Below are 19,861 nucleotides of genomic sequence, written 5' to 3' on the forward strand. Positions count from 1 at the left end.
ATACATGGCACCCTGTCCAGGGGGGTACCTTGGGCCTACCATAGGGGTGTCCTATATGTAAGAAAGGGGAAGGTAAGGGTCTGGCAAGTGGGTGCACTTGCCAATTCAACATGGCTGTTAGTAAACTGCGAACATGCACTACAGTGGTCGGCCTGAGACATCTTTTCAGGGCTGCTCATGTGGGTGGCACAATCAGTGCTGCAGGCCCACTAGTAGTATTTGATTTACCAGCTCCAGCACAGCCAGTGCACTTTACTAGGGACTGACCAGTAAACCAAGATATGCCAATCAGGGAGAACCAATCATAATACCAATTTACACAGGGAGCAAATGTACTTTAGTACTGATCAGCAGTGGTAAAGTGCCCAGAGTCCTGAAACTAACAAGCACAGGTCAGGAAAAAATAGGAGGAAGAAGCAAAAAGTTTGGGGATAACCCTGCAAAAAGGGCCAAGTCCAACAACGAGTTACACAAATACTTTACACAGTGCCTCTTAAGTTATATGTGAAAAAGAAGCAGAGAATTCTGGGTAGCATCCAAGTTTAGGTGAAGAAAGCTCCTGAATAGGACACCCTACAACACCAGCGGCACAGTGAATTGGCTCACCTCAGATGTCTATTTTTGTAGCATAGTTTTTAAGGTTGACTTGGATGGTATTTATACCAATCCAACGCTTTAATACTGTGCCTAGAGTGGTAGAAGTTGTTTGTCATTTTACAGCTCAGTTTGGATGGCACTGTGATAATCCTATCCTTAAAGACAGTTTTACAGCTTTTGAATGTTGTAAATACCATCCAAGTCAACCTTAAAAACTATGCCAGAACTTTGAAGGAAAAATAAGCATTTGACGTGAGCAAATTCTGGGTGTCGCTGGTGTTTTATGGCTCTCTATACAGGAACTACTTTCTAACTAAAATTGGGAACTGCTCAGAGTTCTCTGCTTCTGTTTTTTGCATAATGTATGCAGCACTCTAACCCTGAAAGGGTTTTGTTTTGATATATATTTACAAAAAATCAAAGGTTCAAGGCACACTATAGGTGAGGCTCCCAGTGTTATGGTATTTATTTTATTAACATTTCCATCTGTATTTATTTATATTTATTTTTTGTCCATCTTATTGGTATATATCCATATTTATTTTGTGTTTTGAGAATAAATGGAGCCGTAAAATGGTATATTTCTATGTTTATTTAACTCTTGAACATGCACTCATATATGGATGCCAGTCACAATTCAGCAAATTAAGCAGCCATGTACAACTAAACACTACATGCACAAGTAAATATAGTCGAAAAACATGTCATGAGTGATGTAACGTGAAGTAATTAGAAGTGCATGGTGAGTGCGTGAGATAAAGGGACTTCACAGCAGGAGTTATAGTGACTTATAGAGAATTATAACTGGTGAATTTCAGTGGTTGGGTTAATTTAAAACAGTATGTTTTATTTGAAATGTCCACCTAACTATTACATCCCTTTTACCTTCAATTTTTTTGAGTGAATTTCTAGGGTTTTTTAAAATTATAAATTAAGATATTATTACAATTCCTAACTAGAACGTCACTTTAACCTTTGTTTTTTTCAGTGAGTTTCTATTTTTTTTAATTAAAAGTAAGTTGCTCATCGCTGTGTGCTGCATGTTGTTGGGCTCCCTACCACTGCAGGGCATTGCCTTTAGTCATGTGCAGAGTGAAGTTAGGTTAGGCCTTGTGTTCAACCCCTGCTGGAGTCCAACCTTTGTGATGTGACAATATTAAAGGTGCCATTTTAAGTAAGACGGACCTAGTGACTTCGTAAAAGGATTAAAATGCCAAAATATAAAAGGTGGGCCTATTAGCTCTATCAAGGGGTCAGCACCACTTTAGCATATATAGCATAGACCTATACATAAAAAGAGCAGACCTCTTGTCTTTGTCAAAACTTCCCCACTAATTATAATCAAATTTATATTTTATACTTTCACAAATTACAATGTGTAATAAAAGGGATTGTCAGAAAATATTTTTAATAACGCCTTGCTAAAACAAAAAACAACATTGGGGGAGGTCCAGGTCAAGCCCTTGTTTTAGGTGGGAAAAGCTCAGAGTGGGAAATTTCTAAATTCGTGCCCACGGAAGAACTCCTGTCTGTTGTATACTTAGGGTGCCTTTATCTGGACACATTTTTTATGTTCGGAGTAGTCACTTTTTTGGAGCTCATATTCCTCCAATTGGGGGAGCCTTCAGACTGTAGCCGAAAAGGACTCCATGAGGTTAAAAACCTTCTCCGTGATGACCCGCTGAAACAAATTTGCTACTGCAAAAATGCTCCTAGTTGGATAAAACTGAATCTTCACCCCTGTGGCAATAAACCTTGGTCAGATTGACAGTTCGACCCCATCCTTCGGAGGCTGCTGGATCCTAAAAGCTTTCAAGTTCCAGATTTTTCAGGATGTTACTTTGACACACCCTAGCATCCCAGGACCTTAAAAACAGCACTTGGATGGGTCAAGACTCCCTCCGGCAGAAGCCAGCAGGAGAGCCCAGTGCAGGTCTGGTTGGAACTGGCCATTTGGGCTCTTCAGGAAAAGGCTCCTTGCAGCTGGTTGTCGTACTGTAGCTTAACAGGATGTTAGCGACTGACCCTTCTTAGAGTTCACTTTGTCATGGATACAAGTGGGAGCAGGCCCAGCCCTTCAGGTCTCCTCTCAGATCTCAAACAGCATGTGCAGTCTGTCTTCTATTCTTCCAAAGGTTCTGAATGTTCTGAGGTAGGTGCCAGGGATTGCCACATTTAGTCCTGGCACTAGCTTGTGGGTTGAGGTACACCTACACACTTTTGCAGCAGTTCCTTTGTGTTGTACTGTAAACAATGAAACAGAGTACCCTTCTCTGCCTAGATCCTAGATTGTGAAACCCTTCGCCCCTTGTGCAGGGCTTATGTGCCCACTCCAGAGGTGTGGCAAGGAAAATGAGCACCCCTTCTCTGTGGTCACTTTAAACCAGGACTTCAGGCAGCTCCATCACTGCCTGGGAGAACATAGAAGGGGCCTGTGCAGGCGTCATGTGACATCTGCTTATGACAAGGAACGCCCTTCAAAATTAATCAAATTACTGAGCACTGCTAAAATCCTCAAACTACCAGAGGAATAGACACACCTCCCCACACCCAGGCATTTGTCTCTGCCCCAGGAGCAGTTTTCACAGCTCATTCAGGGCTTGAGCATTCAAAGACCAGTAGCTGGAGATTAATGCAATTTAGTCTGTGGCGTCTCAGGAGGCTTTAGCCAGGGTATTGGTAACTTTCTAACTATACATTTTCCTTCCTACTTATTAAAAATCGAATTTCACCAGTGAATTGCGCCAATATTAAATATATCAAGAAGTCAAAAAATTAAATTTCTAGTTGATTCCTAACTGGAGATAGACTTATTAAATGTAAAAGAGCATTCCACTGTTTCTCCATAGAAGAGCCAGCCTTGCTACAGTGACAATCGCTTTTAGCTGCTAGTCAATGTAAGGACATGCATTGAAATTTGTATGTTTCCTACTTTTAAATACCTAGCACCCTGCCTTGTGGGCTACAAGACCTACATAGGGAACCTACTTATTTATATTTGAAATTATGGTTTTCTCCTGTCAAAACAGTTTTTTTTTCAGGCAACGTTGCAGTTTTAAAGTGCAGCTATCAGGCTGCTGTGGCAGGCCTGGAGTCCCGTTTGCCTGGTCACACTAGTAGTAGGCACAGTACTGATGTCATGCATAGGTGACATTTAACTTTTTAGGCCATAGGGGTATTTTGGACACCATATTCAGTGGACATAGAGGAAAGTTAAGTAAGCCAATTAGCTGTTAGCCAATTCTACATGTTTTGGAGGGCAGAATGAAAAACAGCAGTATCAGTCCACAAACAAATGGTCGTGACCATGCAAAAAGAGGCACTTTCTCAAAGAAGGCATCTGTAGCATACCTCCTCACCAGTAAGAGGGCTAATTTCCTTAAAGTAGACTTAAAGTAGTTTTGTGACAGGATCTAACACTTAACCTACTGTTGCCCTCACTGGAGTGGGATTAGTAATTTTTACCCCACACTATCCAACACTTACCCTACTTTGCCCAAAAAGTATTATTATGCATTGTAATGGTATGCGTTGTAATGGTATGCGTTGTAATTGAATGCGTAGTATGGGTAATTTTTAAAAATGCGTTGTAATGGCTTGCGTTGTAAAAGCATGCACTGTAATTGTTTGCGTTGTAAAGTCATATATTCCCACTGACTCGTCACACTACAACAGGAACCTGGAACTGCTACCAGGCAAAGCATATTTACTACCCCTTGGATGAAGCCGGCTGAAGTACGAAATGTTTACCTACTTTGCCTATAGTGAAATGTCTGAGTTTGCACGAGCTCGCTGGTAAAGTAAATACTTGTTATAGACGTAATTTCAGAACCAGGGCACATAGGTGACATTCTGGCATGAACATTATCTCACTCTCCCCTTGTAAAAAATGTTGAACGCCAATGGATGAAATGGGTTGTGAAACTACACACATTTATCAAATTGCTTTCACCTACTTTCAAACTGTGGGTTTCAACTGAGGGATATGCTATGAATCTCGTAATTGTATTAACAAGATCATAAGTCAGTAAATCCTCATTTCTTTTACAGTGTGCCTTATCTGCAAAACCTAATAAATAATAAAGTAAAAGGAAATAAATGTTTTTAATAATGTGTTCATATTGCTATCAATACTTTGTGATATTCACGTTATTTACAACCACATGCAGTACATTTTGGCAAACGACTGCTTGACAGGCAGTGGCTACTTTACTATGCCACTCCATCTGATAATGAAAGATGTTGACTGGCACCTCTTGATTATCTACTGTGGTTAGCTGGACTATACAATGAAAGTGTTCAAATCATTTTACGAAGGCATCCTTGTGCCAGAAGAGTGTCAGATATTTGAGGAATATTTCTAAACTGTTCTTAAAGCTTTGCTTTACTTACCAAAGGAACTTGAAAACCCATGTTGTGTTAAGGAACTGCCCCATTAGGAAGTATTTTGATGGATTAGATATATTAGGGTGCAGAGAAGGTGCCACTTGGAGGCAAGGGCGATGGGAATGCAGTTGCCACCTTTAATACCAGCAGGCAGATTTCTCCTTAGACGTTGTCAGTATTCTGAAATACATGGCAGTACATACATTTCACCTGTAATCACTCCTCGGCACGTACAACCAATTGTACAACGAACAACATGGAACAGGTCTCACTATAAATTTCGTAGGTTCTTCTTCAGGATGGGCTATTATGTCGCTTTACCTCGTCCGTCCTAGAAGGAGCTAAACTATCTGTGCCCTCATGGCCTTTCAGACACAGAAATAATGCCTTTTCTAATCTACTCTGGCAAAAAGTGCTTGCTCTTCACTTCTATAGTTATAGACCCGGTGAATATTGCTAAGTGGTGATCTGTAAATTTGCAGAGCTGTCCAACTGCAGGACCAGCGGCCACAGCCTCTACTAACCTGATGTGGGTCTACCCAACCTAAAAAAAATCCTCCTGAAACCTTTGAAACAGAATATCACAGTTAAACCACTTGTTGGTAGTAGAAATGTCTTCATTCACAGCCAGCGTCTTGGCTATCACCCACAGACTGACAAATGCACTGCTTTGAACCAGAAAATAGATTTAACCTGTGCTTGCACGATTCAGCCCCTTATTCCCAACATGCAGCATGGTGCAATGCCCAATCAGAGTGCACGACACTTCATTTGGATAGACATGAGAAGAGCCATTTCTTGTAATAAGTTGAAAACGAATGAGCCAGCAGTGATTCGCCTTTTTCTTAATAATGTTATTCCATCTCTCAATTAAATTAAAAAAGGTTACAAATCATAATATACCTAATTTGTTCTAGGTAATCATTAAAAAAGGTAAGCACCTTGAAGTAGTTCAAAGTGAATGAGACTGTGGGTGGTAGATGAGGTAGCACGGTGTTACAGCGCTAAGGCGGTAATATCGTCATATTTATAACATATCACATTTGTGCACAGTTCAAGAAGGCGCTTTCATTGCACACCATGTTTGTTCTGTATTGAAATTCCTGAGTACGAATATGACCTCAAGCGCCCTCCATGAGTGCAGGTATTCAGCAGGCATGCCACGCCTGGCTGCAGAAAGAATGTCAGGGTGGTATTATAAAAATGCGCTAAGAGCCTAGAGCCTGGCGCCTGAAATCAATATCCGTCGAAAATACAAACCTCCAATGAGCAAATGTACATCGTTTAATGAATAATTCCATTTATTTCAGATTGCTGGGCTCTATTTTGCTGTTAGGATTTCAGCTTGTTGTCCCTCAGCCATCCATTGAACACAGAAAGGTATGTATGCATATTGATCATATATGTATTTAAAAACAATAACAAGAAAGGAAACATGTTTAACCCATTTCCAAAGAATGTTAACATACAGCTGTAGTATAAGTAGCTGTTAATTGTCAGACCATGGCCAGAACGAATTGTAATGATTTGTTCTTACTGATATCTGAATCAAAATAAGATGATCACTAGCAAGCACAGTGCAGCACATGCAAATGTTAGGAAAATCACTTCTCCCTACTGTACATGTGGTGGCAGGGCGGGAAAGCCTTGTTATCATCACTGGTAATAAACTTTGGAAATAAGGTCTAGATTGTCAGGGACATTTAGGAGGTAACTGCATTCTGCCATATCATAGTATAGTTTCAATACTACAACATTCTAACTTTATTTGGTTGTGCCTAGAAGAACTTTATAGAACATTCTATACTATGTGTACTAGGGTTTTACTAGGAGAAACAACATTGCCACATAAAATATTACTTCCTACGTCCGAAAGGTCTGCGTGTGTAAACACAAGGAATAGTCAAATATCAATTTGAAGTATTTGTAGAAATGTCAGATTTTATTGATTACACACCTTTACACCCACTTTTATACTCACAGAACACTGACATCACTGCCTCACACAATCACACAGCAACTTGCTGTTGTATGGCTAAATAGTGCATGCTGACATAGAATTATACATGTTACCTCTGATGCTGGAACATAATGTTTTGTAAAACGCAAAAGCTGGTAGAATTATAAATGAATAATGGGGTGGCTTATTGCATAAATGCTGTAAAGATGTGAGTAAACAATAGAAAGCAGAATAATTAGCTCACCTAATAAACCATGAGAAAACCCTAAACTTACTACTTTTGGTATTCATAGAAGTTAGGATTTTGTCTTAAATTTGTCTTAAAACAGACTTAAGACAGACTTAAGACAAAATCCTAACTTAAGTTTGTCTTAAGTCTGTCTTAAGAGAAACTTAAGACAACATCCTAACTTCTGTGAATACCAAAAGTAGTAAGTTTAGGATTTTGTCTTCAGTTAGTTCTGTGAATTGGACTCTATATCTTCAAACAAGTAATTTCATAAAGGATATTTGTTCAGAAATTTCCAAAACAACAGTATATAAAAAAAAACACACGATGGAGTATTACTCAGTGTAGATCAACAGCACAATTTTTTAAAGAGAAGTGACTATTTGTCTGAGTAAGAGTTCAAAACGACTAAACAGTTTTTCAGGTACAGAACAACAGAATTCATGGTTTCAATTATAACATGTTTAAGTACAATGACCATAGGTCTAAATCACCACTATTTATTGTCTAATGTAGGTAGAAGACTAACATCCCAATTCTCTATCTCAATTGCACTTCTTGCTTGACGTACTTCAATAGAAAAAAACATTTTGTGGGATATTGGTATACACATTGGTAGTCACTTGTGGTCTTTATGACATTCTCATCAAGTACATCTGGAACTCAGCAAAAGTTAACAACGGTATAGAGTTCCGAGAAAGAGCCAAACTTTATTGCAGCTGCTTCTGTGGTACATATGAATAGCAACTAGATTCCCGTGATATGTAGATGGCCAGCTGTACTCACAGTGAACGATGGTGTACAGCGGATGTTGGCTGAAAAGTCTGGAAAGAAATTGTAAAACAAATTTATGGATCTTTAGAAGTTTTTTAGGAGCTCCGACTTACATCTAGCTAATATATACAAAGATGCTGAGTCAGGAAGATTTTGAGAAGCTTATATGTATAATCTGATAAAGAAGGACCTACACGGTCTGTCCATAGCCCATGTTCTTTGGGTGTCTTTGAAAACCTAAAAGCATAGTTTACTTCTTGTATACAACTGCTGTTGTTGAAATCATTTGTGTAAAAGATATATTCAAGGATGGATTAGATGGCACAGTGTGTGACCGAGCCTCTCTTATTGAATATTCTCAGACCATTCCTTAATCATACCTTTACAGATCAGGTGTTAACCCCTTCGATGCTCATGACGGAACGGTTCCGTCATTAGCATCGGTCGCGCTGTGCTCATGACGGAACCGTTCCATCCTGACCACACCCATTCACATTAGGGCCCAGCACCGGGGGTAAATCGGCACCGCACGGATGAGGTTAAACTATGTCATAACTAATTCTTGAAATAACAATTTCTATGGCATAGACCCATATTAATTGGCTGTCAAAAGTTAAAGTGATCTGGTAAGGAAAGTCAAAGAATGTCAGCCTTGCCATTAAGTTGACTACCCCCACCCCCAAATTTAGACAGAGGAATAAATGATTGTTTGAGTGGTATCTGTCATTGTTTGATGTGCGAACACTTGTGGCTAGGGTATCTCAAGAAAAGGGAGGCTAAAGTGAAAGGTGGTAACTAACATTGACTCATATGTGAGTCACAGGTATGGTAGATTACATACATCCTAATATCAACTTTGATATCTGCATCATTTAAAGTTAGACATGCATAGGCTTTTTAGAGATCATCTCTGAGACAATGGCCAAATCCTGTCCTAAGGTACTGGACGCCATTGGGCAACAACAGTGTGAAATGTGGCAAATAGATATATGAGGGTAAAGAATGCAAGGGGTGATGGAAAAACACATGGCCTGTAATTTGAGGGTCACGCCTCCATTGTTGATACCAGGTGAATATTTGCAACTTCAGCTGACTCAACCGATGCAATTTTCCTAAGAGTAGCCCTTTCAACTGTATTTTACTGCTATAGAGTGGCCAGCCTACCGTTCAGTAAAATAATTATATTAGCACTCTTAATTAATATAAAAAATAAGAGCGCCTTGTGAAAAAAACAGAGTAAGTGACAGCCTATAGTTGGCCCCGCAAACGCTCCAGGAGGACACGCCCCTCAGACTCCGTAAGATGGGACTCCTGCAAGAACACAATGTGTATCCCTCTATATTTCAGCAAAGCTAAGCCGTTATAATGCTTAGAAAAGGCGAAGAGGCCCTGCTGATTCCACCTGAGTATTTCAACCTGGGCTGTCATTTGTATCAAGCCAGAAGGGAAGGAATATAGGTTATCAACACATATCCATCCCCACAAATGCTGGTTGCAACTCACTATGCCAAGCACATAAAATTCACAGCCATACACATTCTGCTGCCAAAAAACAAAAACAAAAATATGGTGCTATGTAGAAAAACCCCGACACCCCCTAGGACTGAGACATTCATCCATCCTGTCCAAACAACACACCACGCAGGGCCCACCAAGGAGCCAAAGGGCCAACTAGGTCAGTTGCGGAAGGTTACAAATAGGGAAGGAGCTGCCAGCTTAAGGAGGACAGACAAGCATACAGGTAGTGCAGCACATTTTAGAGGACACATCCCGCATGCCCCCCCCCTCTGGCTCCTACCAAACCCACCCAAATCAGGAATGAACATAGAAAAAAAGAGCCATACAGCCATACTGCCAACCAAAGCAGGAACAGAAAAAAGGGGGAGGGGGGAACTAGGCTAGATGGTAATATAACAACAGAAAAAACTGTCTCAGACAAGATCATCTACTGACCCCAGAGTGACCCTCAATAGGATGATTTCGAGACCTGGGGTAAAGGAGTCCTCTGAGTCGGAGGTAGAGCCGTGATTTTCCAGAGAAGGATTTTGAGAGGAGCTGGCCCCTGTAGATGCAGTGGTCTCAATTGGCTTCGTTTGTTCCAGTGCCAAGTGTGATTACAGGCCCGATGTAGGTGGCCATTTACCGGCCGGTAACGGCCGATTTCGGCCGTTACCGACCGGTAAATGGGTTTTTGGGATGTAGGGGGCCAATTTTACCGATTCTGTAAATTTACCGAATCGGTAATTTCACCGAATCGGTAAAATACTGATTCGGTATTTTTACCGATTCTGTAACTTCTAGATGTAGGTGGGACTCTTCTGAGTCCCAAAGGCCTTTCAGATTCGGTATTTTACCACCCAATCCAATTGGGTGGTAAAATACTGAATCCAGGTGTGCATGCACACCTATGCCATGTGACAGACAGACATGCCCTTAGGGCATGTCTGTGTGCCACATGGCACACATGCCTGTATTTGGGGTGCTAGAGGGTGTCAAAGTGACACTCCCTGCACCCTTGCTGGAATCGGTATTTACCGAATCGGTAAATACCGATTCGGTAATGCCCATTGATTCCTATGGGCTTCAATGCCCATAGGAATCAATGGGCATTACCGAATCGGTATTTACATAAGCGGTAAATACCGAATCTTAACGATTCGGTATTTACCGATTCTGTAATACCTACATCCCCCCCTCTATTTTACCACTTCTTAAATATTGAAACAGTAAAATTCGGTATTTAAGAAGTGGAAAAATAAAATTACCTACATCTAGCCCTACGTGGGTTGAGATGTTCCCCTGCACCGGGATCGTTGTCATCACGGGCGCAGAGCCCACTGCAGCTCTGGCACCTCAGGGCACACTTTGTCCTTGTCGTAGAGCTCAAACCATTCCCAGGCCGCTCACAGGTCAGTGAAGAAATGTTTTTTTTCCTCAGCCTGAACTCGCAGTTGAGGGGGGAAAAGCAAGGAGTAAAGCAGACCCAGGTTGAGCAGTTTGTTCTTCATCACAAGGAATGATGCCCTCTGTGTCTGAACTTGGAGGATGAAGTCAGGTTATAGGGACACCTCAGCATTGTCCACTCGAAGGGTACTTGTGCACGTGCCTGCTGCAGGAGGTGATCCCTAACTTGAAAATACAAGAGGTGTGCCACTACCAGACATGGTGGGGCACTAGACAGAGGCATTTGCACCAGCACTATATGCGCATGTTCCAAGGCATAGAATTTGGAAAAGGACTCCAGGGCCACCACCTCCTGCAGCCAATCTTTCAAGTAAACCAACAGTGAGAGCCCCCTTGTCATTAGGTGGACCACCAGGCACTGTGTTTGTGCCTTTAGAGTTGTGGTGCGATGGTCCGCGGATTAGACAGCGGGGGTTAGGTATTCCACAGTACCCTAAAGAGCATGGACCCTCTGAAAAGGTTTCTATGAGTCCTCCTGGATAAGACCCAGATCCATGGAGAGTGAGTCAATTTTACCCTCTAAACATTCGCCAAAGGTGTCTATGACAGCCAGAAATGTTTCAAACTTGCCATCCATATAGGCCTTATCCCTGCTGCCTGATACTTTCTTGATCCCCTCTTGGGGGGAATGGGGGGAGGGCACTTGCGGTTACATCATCTTTGGTTTGTTGGGTGCAACACCTGGTCACCTTAACAAGGAAGGAGATTGCGCCAAAGAGAGGGGTAGCTGCGCATAAATAGCTAAATGTAATCCTTGTCAAACACACTCCAGAGTAGAACACAAACACAGCTAACTGCTTATCAAATGCTTTAAGGGACCGAGACAACACCGAAGGGGTGGGCCATGATCACAGCCATCTGATTATCAAATGTCACAAGGGGGCCATGATGACACCAAAGGGCTTAAGACAGTTATAAACGTGATTCAAAACAACTCAGAATTGACTCACCAGGGGGGCAAGAAACAGCAAGGGGTAGTCACCTAGAGCAGCGTAAGTTATCATGCAGCATGATAGCACAGTATGCCAAAAGTAGTCCACCTCTGTTCAAATGTCAATGCACTCTAGCCCCCGCAATATCCACCTGAAGTGACACAGCAAGCCACTCTCAACCAGCAGAACGGATGCTCCTATGGTGCACATGTAAAGAGATGAAGCTGGTAGGTCAGGAAGGAACAAACTTCTGCAGTCAAGGCCGCTCCGGAGTACCACAGCCCCCAGTGGAACTTTACCATAAGTCAAGGGGGGAGAAGCAGGCAGGAAGAGGGCAAAATCACGGCCACTGCGAGCAAAGCAGGGCTGTCATCTTGGGTGTAGTCAGAGTCTGGCCACGGCTGTCCCATTCTGTGTGCTGGCTCTGGAATTGATCACAGAATGTTTCCTCTGAGGCCTGTGGCCCTGAGGGGTCCCCGATACGGGCAAAGAGAGCACTTAGCAGTGGCACTTAGAGGTGGCTCAGAGGCCCCAGATGGCAGGGAGATCCAGCTCGGCATGGGCTATAAAGCGGGTCTGCCATTTTCAGTCACTCCTGGCTTTGGTATTAGAATCTGCCCGCACTCCCCTACCCCGTCTCTGAGCCTAAGGCAGTGACCAGAGACTCCCAAAGGGTCAGACACAAGCGCTCTAGGGGCAGGTGCGCAACCCTCATAGGGCTTGTTGTGGGGACTATAGGGTGGCTATAGGGGACACTGATAGGGGGGGCTGGGCCTACTATGAGAGATAAAATAACACACACAACACTCTGCTATTAGGTGATCACAACAACCACGAACAGTTGTCGACCCCTTTATTTATAGCCTCCTGTCCGCACCCAGCCGGTAGGTTGAACTGGATACATTTTATTGCATTGACCGGATGGCTCACTACATGCCTCATAACCTTTAATAAAGAAAAGTCAGCAATATGGTTAACAAAATAATCATAGACTCCACTTTACAGCCATCGCCTCTAGCATACATAGTCTCTCAGCCTCTGGATTGGTTGAGGCGTCCACTAGGTCCTCACTGGCACCACATCTCTCACCGCCATTCACATCAGGTGCTTGCTTGTTGAACACCTTGAGATGCTGTGAGAGGTCTGCCAGTAGGCCCTTAGGAACTGGTGCAGACACCCCACCATCTCCACTTACTGATCCACCCCAATTCTCAGTGTATTATTGAGGGTACTCATAAAATGTTCCACCTCCCTATTGGCCCGCGGCCATTGAGGGGTCACTTTTCTGTGCCTGATGTTGCAGTGGTATAAACATTCTCTGAATTTCTCTTCCTGGAAGGGCTTCCCATTGTCTGTTCGAATTTCTTGTGGCAGCCCTAACATTGCAAATGTTTTCTCTAGGACCGGCTTGATGTATTCAAATGCTGTCAACAGTACCATTTCTACCACCAGGAATTTTTAATACTGGTCCATCATCACCAGCGTGGCAAGTCCATCTGGAAACTTGCCAAAGTCCATACTGATTGCTGTCCATGGCTTGGTGCTGGCTTCTTCCGTTATGTTTGGGTGCAGGGGCGGTTCACTTCCCGTTATGAGGCACAAATGGCACCCTCTTACTATTTCCTCAATCATTCTCTCCACCCCCGACGACCATACTTTAGTTTTGAGCCTGGCTTTGGTTTTAGCTATTTGTTTGTGACCTTGGTGCACTAACTCCGCTGTTCTTCTCCACAGCTTCTGGGGCACCACTATCAGCAATCCTCTTAACACCAGACCTTCCTCGTTCTAACTAAGCTCATCCAGGCATTGCCAAAGGCATGTTTTCATTTCTCTTTCTTCATCTGTCAGTCTTCCAACTCTCCTCTCAGGTCCTCTTTGACATCCGTCAGACCGCTATCCTTTTTGGTGGCATCCACCAGTTCTTCCACCGACAGTGCACAGGACATGGAAGTTCTGTTATAAGCCTTATGAAGCTCTCAGCTCCTTCATCGACCTCTTTCTGCCCTCGAGGATCTGCTGCCATCAGATGCCTTGACAGGTAGTACGCCGGGTTGTTGGCTCCTGGGCAGTATTGCACCTCAAAATCATATTGCTGGAGCTGTACCGCCCACCGTGTGACCCTCTGGCCCATTCCTTGCAGGCTTGTGGTCGGTGATTACTCTGAATTTGTGTCTGCAAAGATATATGTCAAAATGCTGGCACGCCCACCGGATTGCCAGTGCCTCTCTCTCCACTTGAGCGTATCGAGTCTCGACAGTCGTTAGTGCTTTGCTGGCTTACGCGATAGGTACCCACTCATGTTGGTACATTTGTTGGAATAGCACCGCTCCTAGCCCCACCAAGCTGGCATCGACTATGAGTTCCTTCAGACTTCCGGGTTTGAAGTATGCCACAGTTGCCCCTTTTACATCCTGGAATGCTTGTGCCGCTGTACTTGTCTAGGCGGCCCACTTGGTACCTTTGTTGTGAGTGCCCTCAGTGGTTCCGCAAGGGTTGCTAGGTGCGGGATAAATCGGTCACAATAATTTGCCATCCCCCGGAAGCTTCTCCTTTCCGTTGACCTGATTGCCTCTACTTTAGCGGGGTCCACTTGAAGTCCATCTTTTGAGAATTTATACCCAAAGAACTCTACCTCCGTTGAATAAAACTTTCACTTGGCTTTGTGTAGGGTGAGGCCTTGTTCTACCAATCTTGTCAATGTCGCTCGCAACCTCTTGTGGTGTTCTTCCAGCATTTGCGAGTATATCAATATGTCATCACTGACGTTGATCACTCCGATTAACCCAGGCATGGCCTCCCAAATTGCATCCTGGAAAACTTCGGACGCCGAGGACACGCTGAAGCTCAGCAATTTGAACCTGCGTAGCCCCCTGTGGGTAGAAAATGTTGTGATGTACTGGCTTGCCTCGTCTAACACCAGCTGTTGGTAGCCAAGATTAAAATCCACCTTGGAGAACCATCTTGCCCCGTTGATGTCTGCTACGATTTCATTGATAGTTGGTGTGATGTGTATCTCCCTCTTAATGGCCTTGTTGGGGAGGCGCATGTCCACACACAACCTGATTGCTCCTGGCTGTTGTGGTTTTGGGAGCGATGACCACCGGGGACACCCATGGCATCGGCTCCGACACCTTCTCGATGACTCCTGCCTTCTCGAGTTTGTCTAACTCCACTTCCACCAATGTCTGCAGATGGAAAGGCACCCTCCAGTGTCGCAAAGCCACTTGTCTTTTTATCGATGTGTAACTTCACCTTGACTCCTTTTAGGCACCCAGTCCTTCAAACAGTGTCAGGAACTTCGCCATGATGTCTGCTGCATGCGATTGGTGAATTTGGCACGCAAACATGACCGGGCCTAAGTCCTCCGCCGAAAGGCATCAAGTAAGGTTCCAGCGCTGTCCTACATCACATGAAACTTGGTCTGTGCAGCAATGTCGCCAAGCCTGACCTCCACCACTATCACTCCATGCAGTAGAATGGGTGTGTCCCCTCCATATGTGAAAATTCTCGTTTTTGTGGGCATTAATGGCAGCCGAGGGTTAAGTCGGTTGTAATGGGTCACATTCAGTATGTTCACCGACGCCCCTGTGTCGATAAGTGCTGTCACTTGTTTGTCGCCGATTGTGATTTGGCACATCAGTGGTGTTCGTTTTTTTCTGTTGTTCCTGCCCGTGAAGGAAACCACCCACACCTTGCCATCGTCATTATCTTCCATGGCCTGGAATCGTTGGCATAGGTCGTCTAGTTCATCTGACCCACCTGATGCCCATGTCACTTGTTTGACTTTTTCAGGCCGTTTTCCCTGATGTCCTGCGCCGGCTGTCTGTCTTGTGCTGATGCATGCTTTGGCAAACTGGCCCGTTTTCCAGCACATCAGGCAACCCTTCCCATATGCCGGACAGCCTCATGTTGGGTGGTTCTCCAACCCGCAGTTGGTGCAGCCCCATTTTCCTTGGGGGGTACTTGGGTGATCTCTGCCTCGTCCTCCTCTCTTCTGTACAGCGTCCACCCGTTCCTCCTTGATCATCACCGGGTGTACTTGGCTGGTATCTGCCAACCTTCATGCTAGCACCAACTCCTTCTCTATTGCCCTGGAGTCCGCCAGCTCATGTGACCATCCCAGGATTAGTATCTCATCCAGAGAGATACCTGGTTGTCGCAACATAAGTTTCCTCAGGTCTGACGACCTACAGCCCTGTATTAGCTGTGCTCTTATTTCTAGTTGCTTATCTATTCCAGTGCAGGAGCTTGTGAGTCTTCTCAGCCTGGCAAAGAACATATCCACTGTCTCTCCTTCCTACTGCTTTACTTGACACAGCTTGAAGTGCTCGAAATCTGGGCTCAGTTGTGGGTAGAAATGTCGGTTAAGCGCGGCTGCCTCATAATCTGCCTTGTCTCCGGTGTTGGGTAGATCTTGCAGTAATTCATACAGTTCATCGCCTCCCATATGGAGCATTGTCGACCGCTTGACGGCCCCGTTCGTTTCCCTTGCCACTTGAATGTAGTTCTCTAAGGGACCAATCCATTTCCTCCACCGGGGTGCCACCGTAGCTGAGTTTGCCAGTTGGATAAATGGGGTTAGGCCGCCAGGGTGGGGTGTGAGTGATGTTGCCCGCTCTATCTCCTGCTGTACTGACATCTTGTTTCTTTTCTTACAAAGTCCAGTCCCTGGTGCTCACTGCTCTGTCTGCCTTTCACAGTCCTCACTGGGCTTCCTGGCTTTACCAATGGCTGCTGGGTGCAGCTGTCACTTTATTTTCCTTTCTATTATTTCTTTGTTTTATCACCCCTTCAGACTGTTCATTGTGTGCCTGAGTGTGCCTGTTCGTACTCACTCGGCTGCCTTTTCTGTCCCAAGGCGCCTTACACGCTATGTGGGTTTCCTTTTTGCCACTGGGCCCCACGTGCTCTGTTGCCTGTACCTCTTCCTTTCCTGCATGCATGCCTCCTTTCACCTGCTGCAGGTCCTGGCAGTGTCCCCCAGGTCCTCTGGGCCACGCATGCTCTTCGGAGGTGTTGCGCAGCCTCCTCCAGGCCGCCTTCCCTTTTGCTGCCTCCGCCGGTGCGCCAAGCCACCCGCAGTCCTTCTTCCTGTGATCTCCTCACCTCGTGTACTGTGCTCCGGTGGGTCACGGCGACACCTTGCAGCCGTCTCGATATTCCTTCAGCCGCACAGGTAAAGCCAACCTCCTTCACTCCTCACGCCGCTTTCTTTGTTGCGGCAGCAGCCAGGCACTTTGCGGGTTCGAATACTGCCTCGTCGTTAATGTGGTAGTGGCTATAGGGTGGCTATAGGGGACGCTGATAGGGGGAACTGGGCCTACTACGGGAGACAAAATAACACACACAACACTCTGCTAGTGGGTGATGACGACAACCACAAGCAGTTGTCGACCCCTTTCATTTATAGCCTCTGGCTGTGCCCGGCCGGTAAGTTGAACTGGATACATTTTATTGCAGTGGCCAGATGGCTCACTACAGGGCTCGAGGGGCTTTGCCCCGTCCCCCGTCGTGTGTGTCAGCCGGGCTGAAACAGTTTCCCAGGCTGACTGGTCTGGCGACCGTCTTATTACAACTGCACCCGAGTATGTAACATAAGGATCACTCATAAATTGGATTAAAGATGAGTTTATTCGTGGAAAAAAGGAAGCACCACCTAATGTACTCTGCAACACATCTTAAAATCTCATCTTCCTCAAATTTCCTTCGCCATAGAGTCTGATCAATTGAAATAGGGCCTTCATCATGAACCATGGCAATCTGAAAATCATCCCACTCATTATACAGATCCTCCTGAATGGGTAAAGGCATCCTAGATAAAAAAATCAGCAGAAACATTGTCCTTTCCTAGTACATATTGTATATCATAAATAAAATCCTGTAACCGCATAGACATCCGTGCAATACGAGCAGAGGCTCTCAACATGCCTTCAGTAGTAAGCAAACGTACCAAAGGTTTATGATAGCTCCTCAATATACACTCCTTACCCCAGACAAACACCCTGAAGTGCTCCAATGCCCAAACGCATGCTAAAGTTTCTCTCTCAATTGTGGAATACTTCTCTTCAGAAGGAGTGAGAGCTCTGGAAGCATGTGCAATAATGACTTCTTTACCATCTTTTGTTCTTTGTGTAAAAACAGCACCTAGCCCTTTTGAGCTAGCATCTGTAGTGATAATATTTTGCAAAGAAGGATCAAAACAAGAAAGTGCAGAAGCAGAACAAATAGCATCCTTCACATCGCTAAATTCTTTCTCACACTCTCCTGACCACATAAAAGTAACCCTGTTCTTGATTAGCTGTCTAATGTTAAATGTTCTACAAGAAAAATTAGGTACATATTTAGCATAGAACTCAACTAACCCTAAAAATGACCTTATATCATCTTTAGACTGGGGATGTGGTGCAGATTTAAAGGCTTCCAAAAGATCAGATTTAGGTATGATTCCCTTTTCACACAACTCATGGCCTAAATAATTTACAGAATGAACACCGAACTTACATTTTTCATGCTTTATGGTGAGACCATGGAGATTAAGTGCTTCCAAAACATTCTCCAAAGCAGAAACATGTTTTTCTTTGCTGTCACTGAATACTAAAATGTCATCTTGAAAACAGACAGCATCTCTGCAATCCTTTAAAATGTCTTGCATCACTCTCTGAAAAATGGCAGCTGCCGACGCCAACCCAAAAGGCATCCTGTTAAATCTGAAACACCCAAATGGAGTGATAAATGCTGTGAGATCCTTACTTTTTTCATTAAGTTCTATCTGGTGGTAGGCAGCTGATAAGTCTATGGTTGAGAAAAATTTTGACCCACCAACAGATGACAGCAACTCAGAAATATGGGGAAGGGGAAATTGATCTACAACAATATTGTTGTTAAGATGGCGAAGGTCAATGCAAAGTCTGACCTTGCCATTGGCCTGTCTAGCAACTACAATGGGGGAAACCCACTCTGATGACTCAATTCTTTCTATTATACCCCCCTTGACTAACGCGTCCAACTCAATTTTCACTTCCTCCCGAACAGCAAAAGGAATATTCCGTGCTTTATGTACTTTAGGGCACGCATTTTCTTTCAAACGAATGTCATGTTTAAAACTAGTCAATTTTCCAATGTTCTTTTGGAAAACATTAGGGAATTTGTTTAACATCATAGAAGAAATACCATTTTGTTCATCTACTAACATTACAGGATTAGGACTATTAGGGTTCAGAATGATATCAATTTTTCCCTGATCAAACCAGCTAAGAACTGAAGGACCTTTTTTTGAGATATAAAGCTTTGCAATGCACTTTCTATTTTTAAACCTGAAAACTAACGTTCTGAATCCCAAAATATCTATCCTTCCTCCTGAGTATCATTCAGGACTAATATCACTCTTCTCTAAGTGACTACCTAATCTATTCACAAACAATTTTTTCCATATAGATTCACATATAATAGAATATGGTGAACCAGAATCAGCATACATGTTAACTTTGTCACCCCCAATAACCATATCACATAGTGGTTTCTTCTTAATCATAGTGCTGTCAATATTCAAAACTAATGTTTGAGATTCTTTAACATTCAAAACTAATGAACAAATATTTGAATCATTAGAGAAAGCGTCATCCTCACTGTTATAACTTTGCTCAATGCATTTCACTTTTTGGTTGATTTTACTCCTTTTGCATGCAGAAGTAAAATGTCCTATTAAACCACAATTAGAACACTTTTGTTTTAAACCAGGACAGCTTTTGTTGTTAGCTAAATGTGATTTGCTATTACATCTGTAACACTTCAAATTACCTTTAAGTTCTTCAGAATTACCTTTTGAGTTAAAGATTTGTTTTTTTTTAAATCCTTATTCTTATTGTCTGATTGTGAATTAATTTTTAAAACAATATCCTTACTAACCGAAACATCTTTACTCTTAACTTGTTGCGCACTCCTACAAGAAAGTTCCGCATTTCTCACAATCGCTATCACAAAATCTAAATTCTCATCACCATTTATCCACAATCTTTCTTG

At 43.5% G+C, this 19,861-nt stretch overlaps 1 protein-coding gene across 1 annotated transcript in view; it reads left to right on the plus strand.

Moving 5' to 3' along the window:
- The window catches only part of THSD4 (thrombospondin type 1 domain containing 4), a 2,294,989-nt gene that overhangs the window by 315,304 nt on the left and 1,959,824 nt on the right, over window positions 1-19,861 (plus strand). The window contains exon 3 of the mRNA XM_086958405.1: window positions 6,294-6,363. Coding sequence (XP_086814531.1) covers window positions 6,294-6,363 — 70 coding nt within the window. The remainder of the gene's footprint in view (window positions 1-6,293; window positions 6,364-19,861) is intronic.

Source organism: Lissotriton vulgaris, chromosome 2_1, assembly GCF_964263255.1.
Source record: "Lissotriton vulgaris chromosome 2_1, aLisVul1.2, whole genome shotgun sequence".
Classification (NCBI taxonomy): Eukaryota; Metazoa; Chordata; class Amphibia; order Caudata; family Salamandridae; genus Lissotriton; species Lissotriton vulgaris.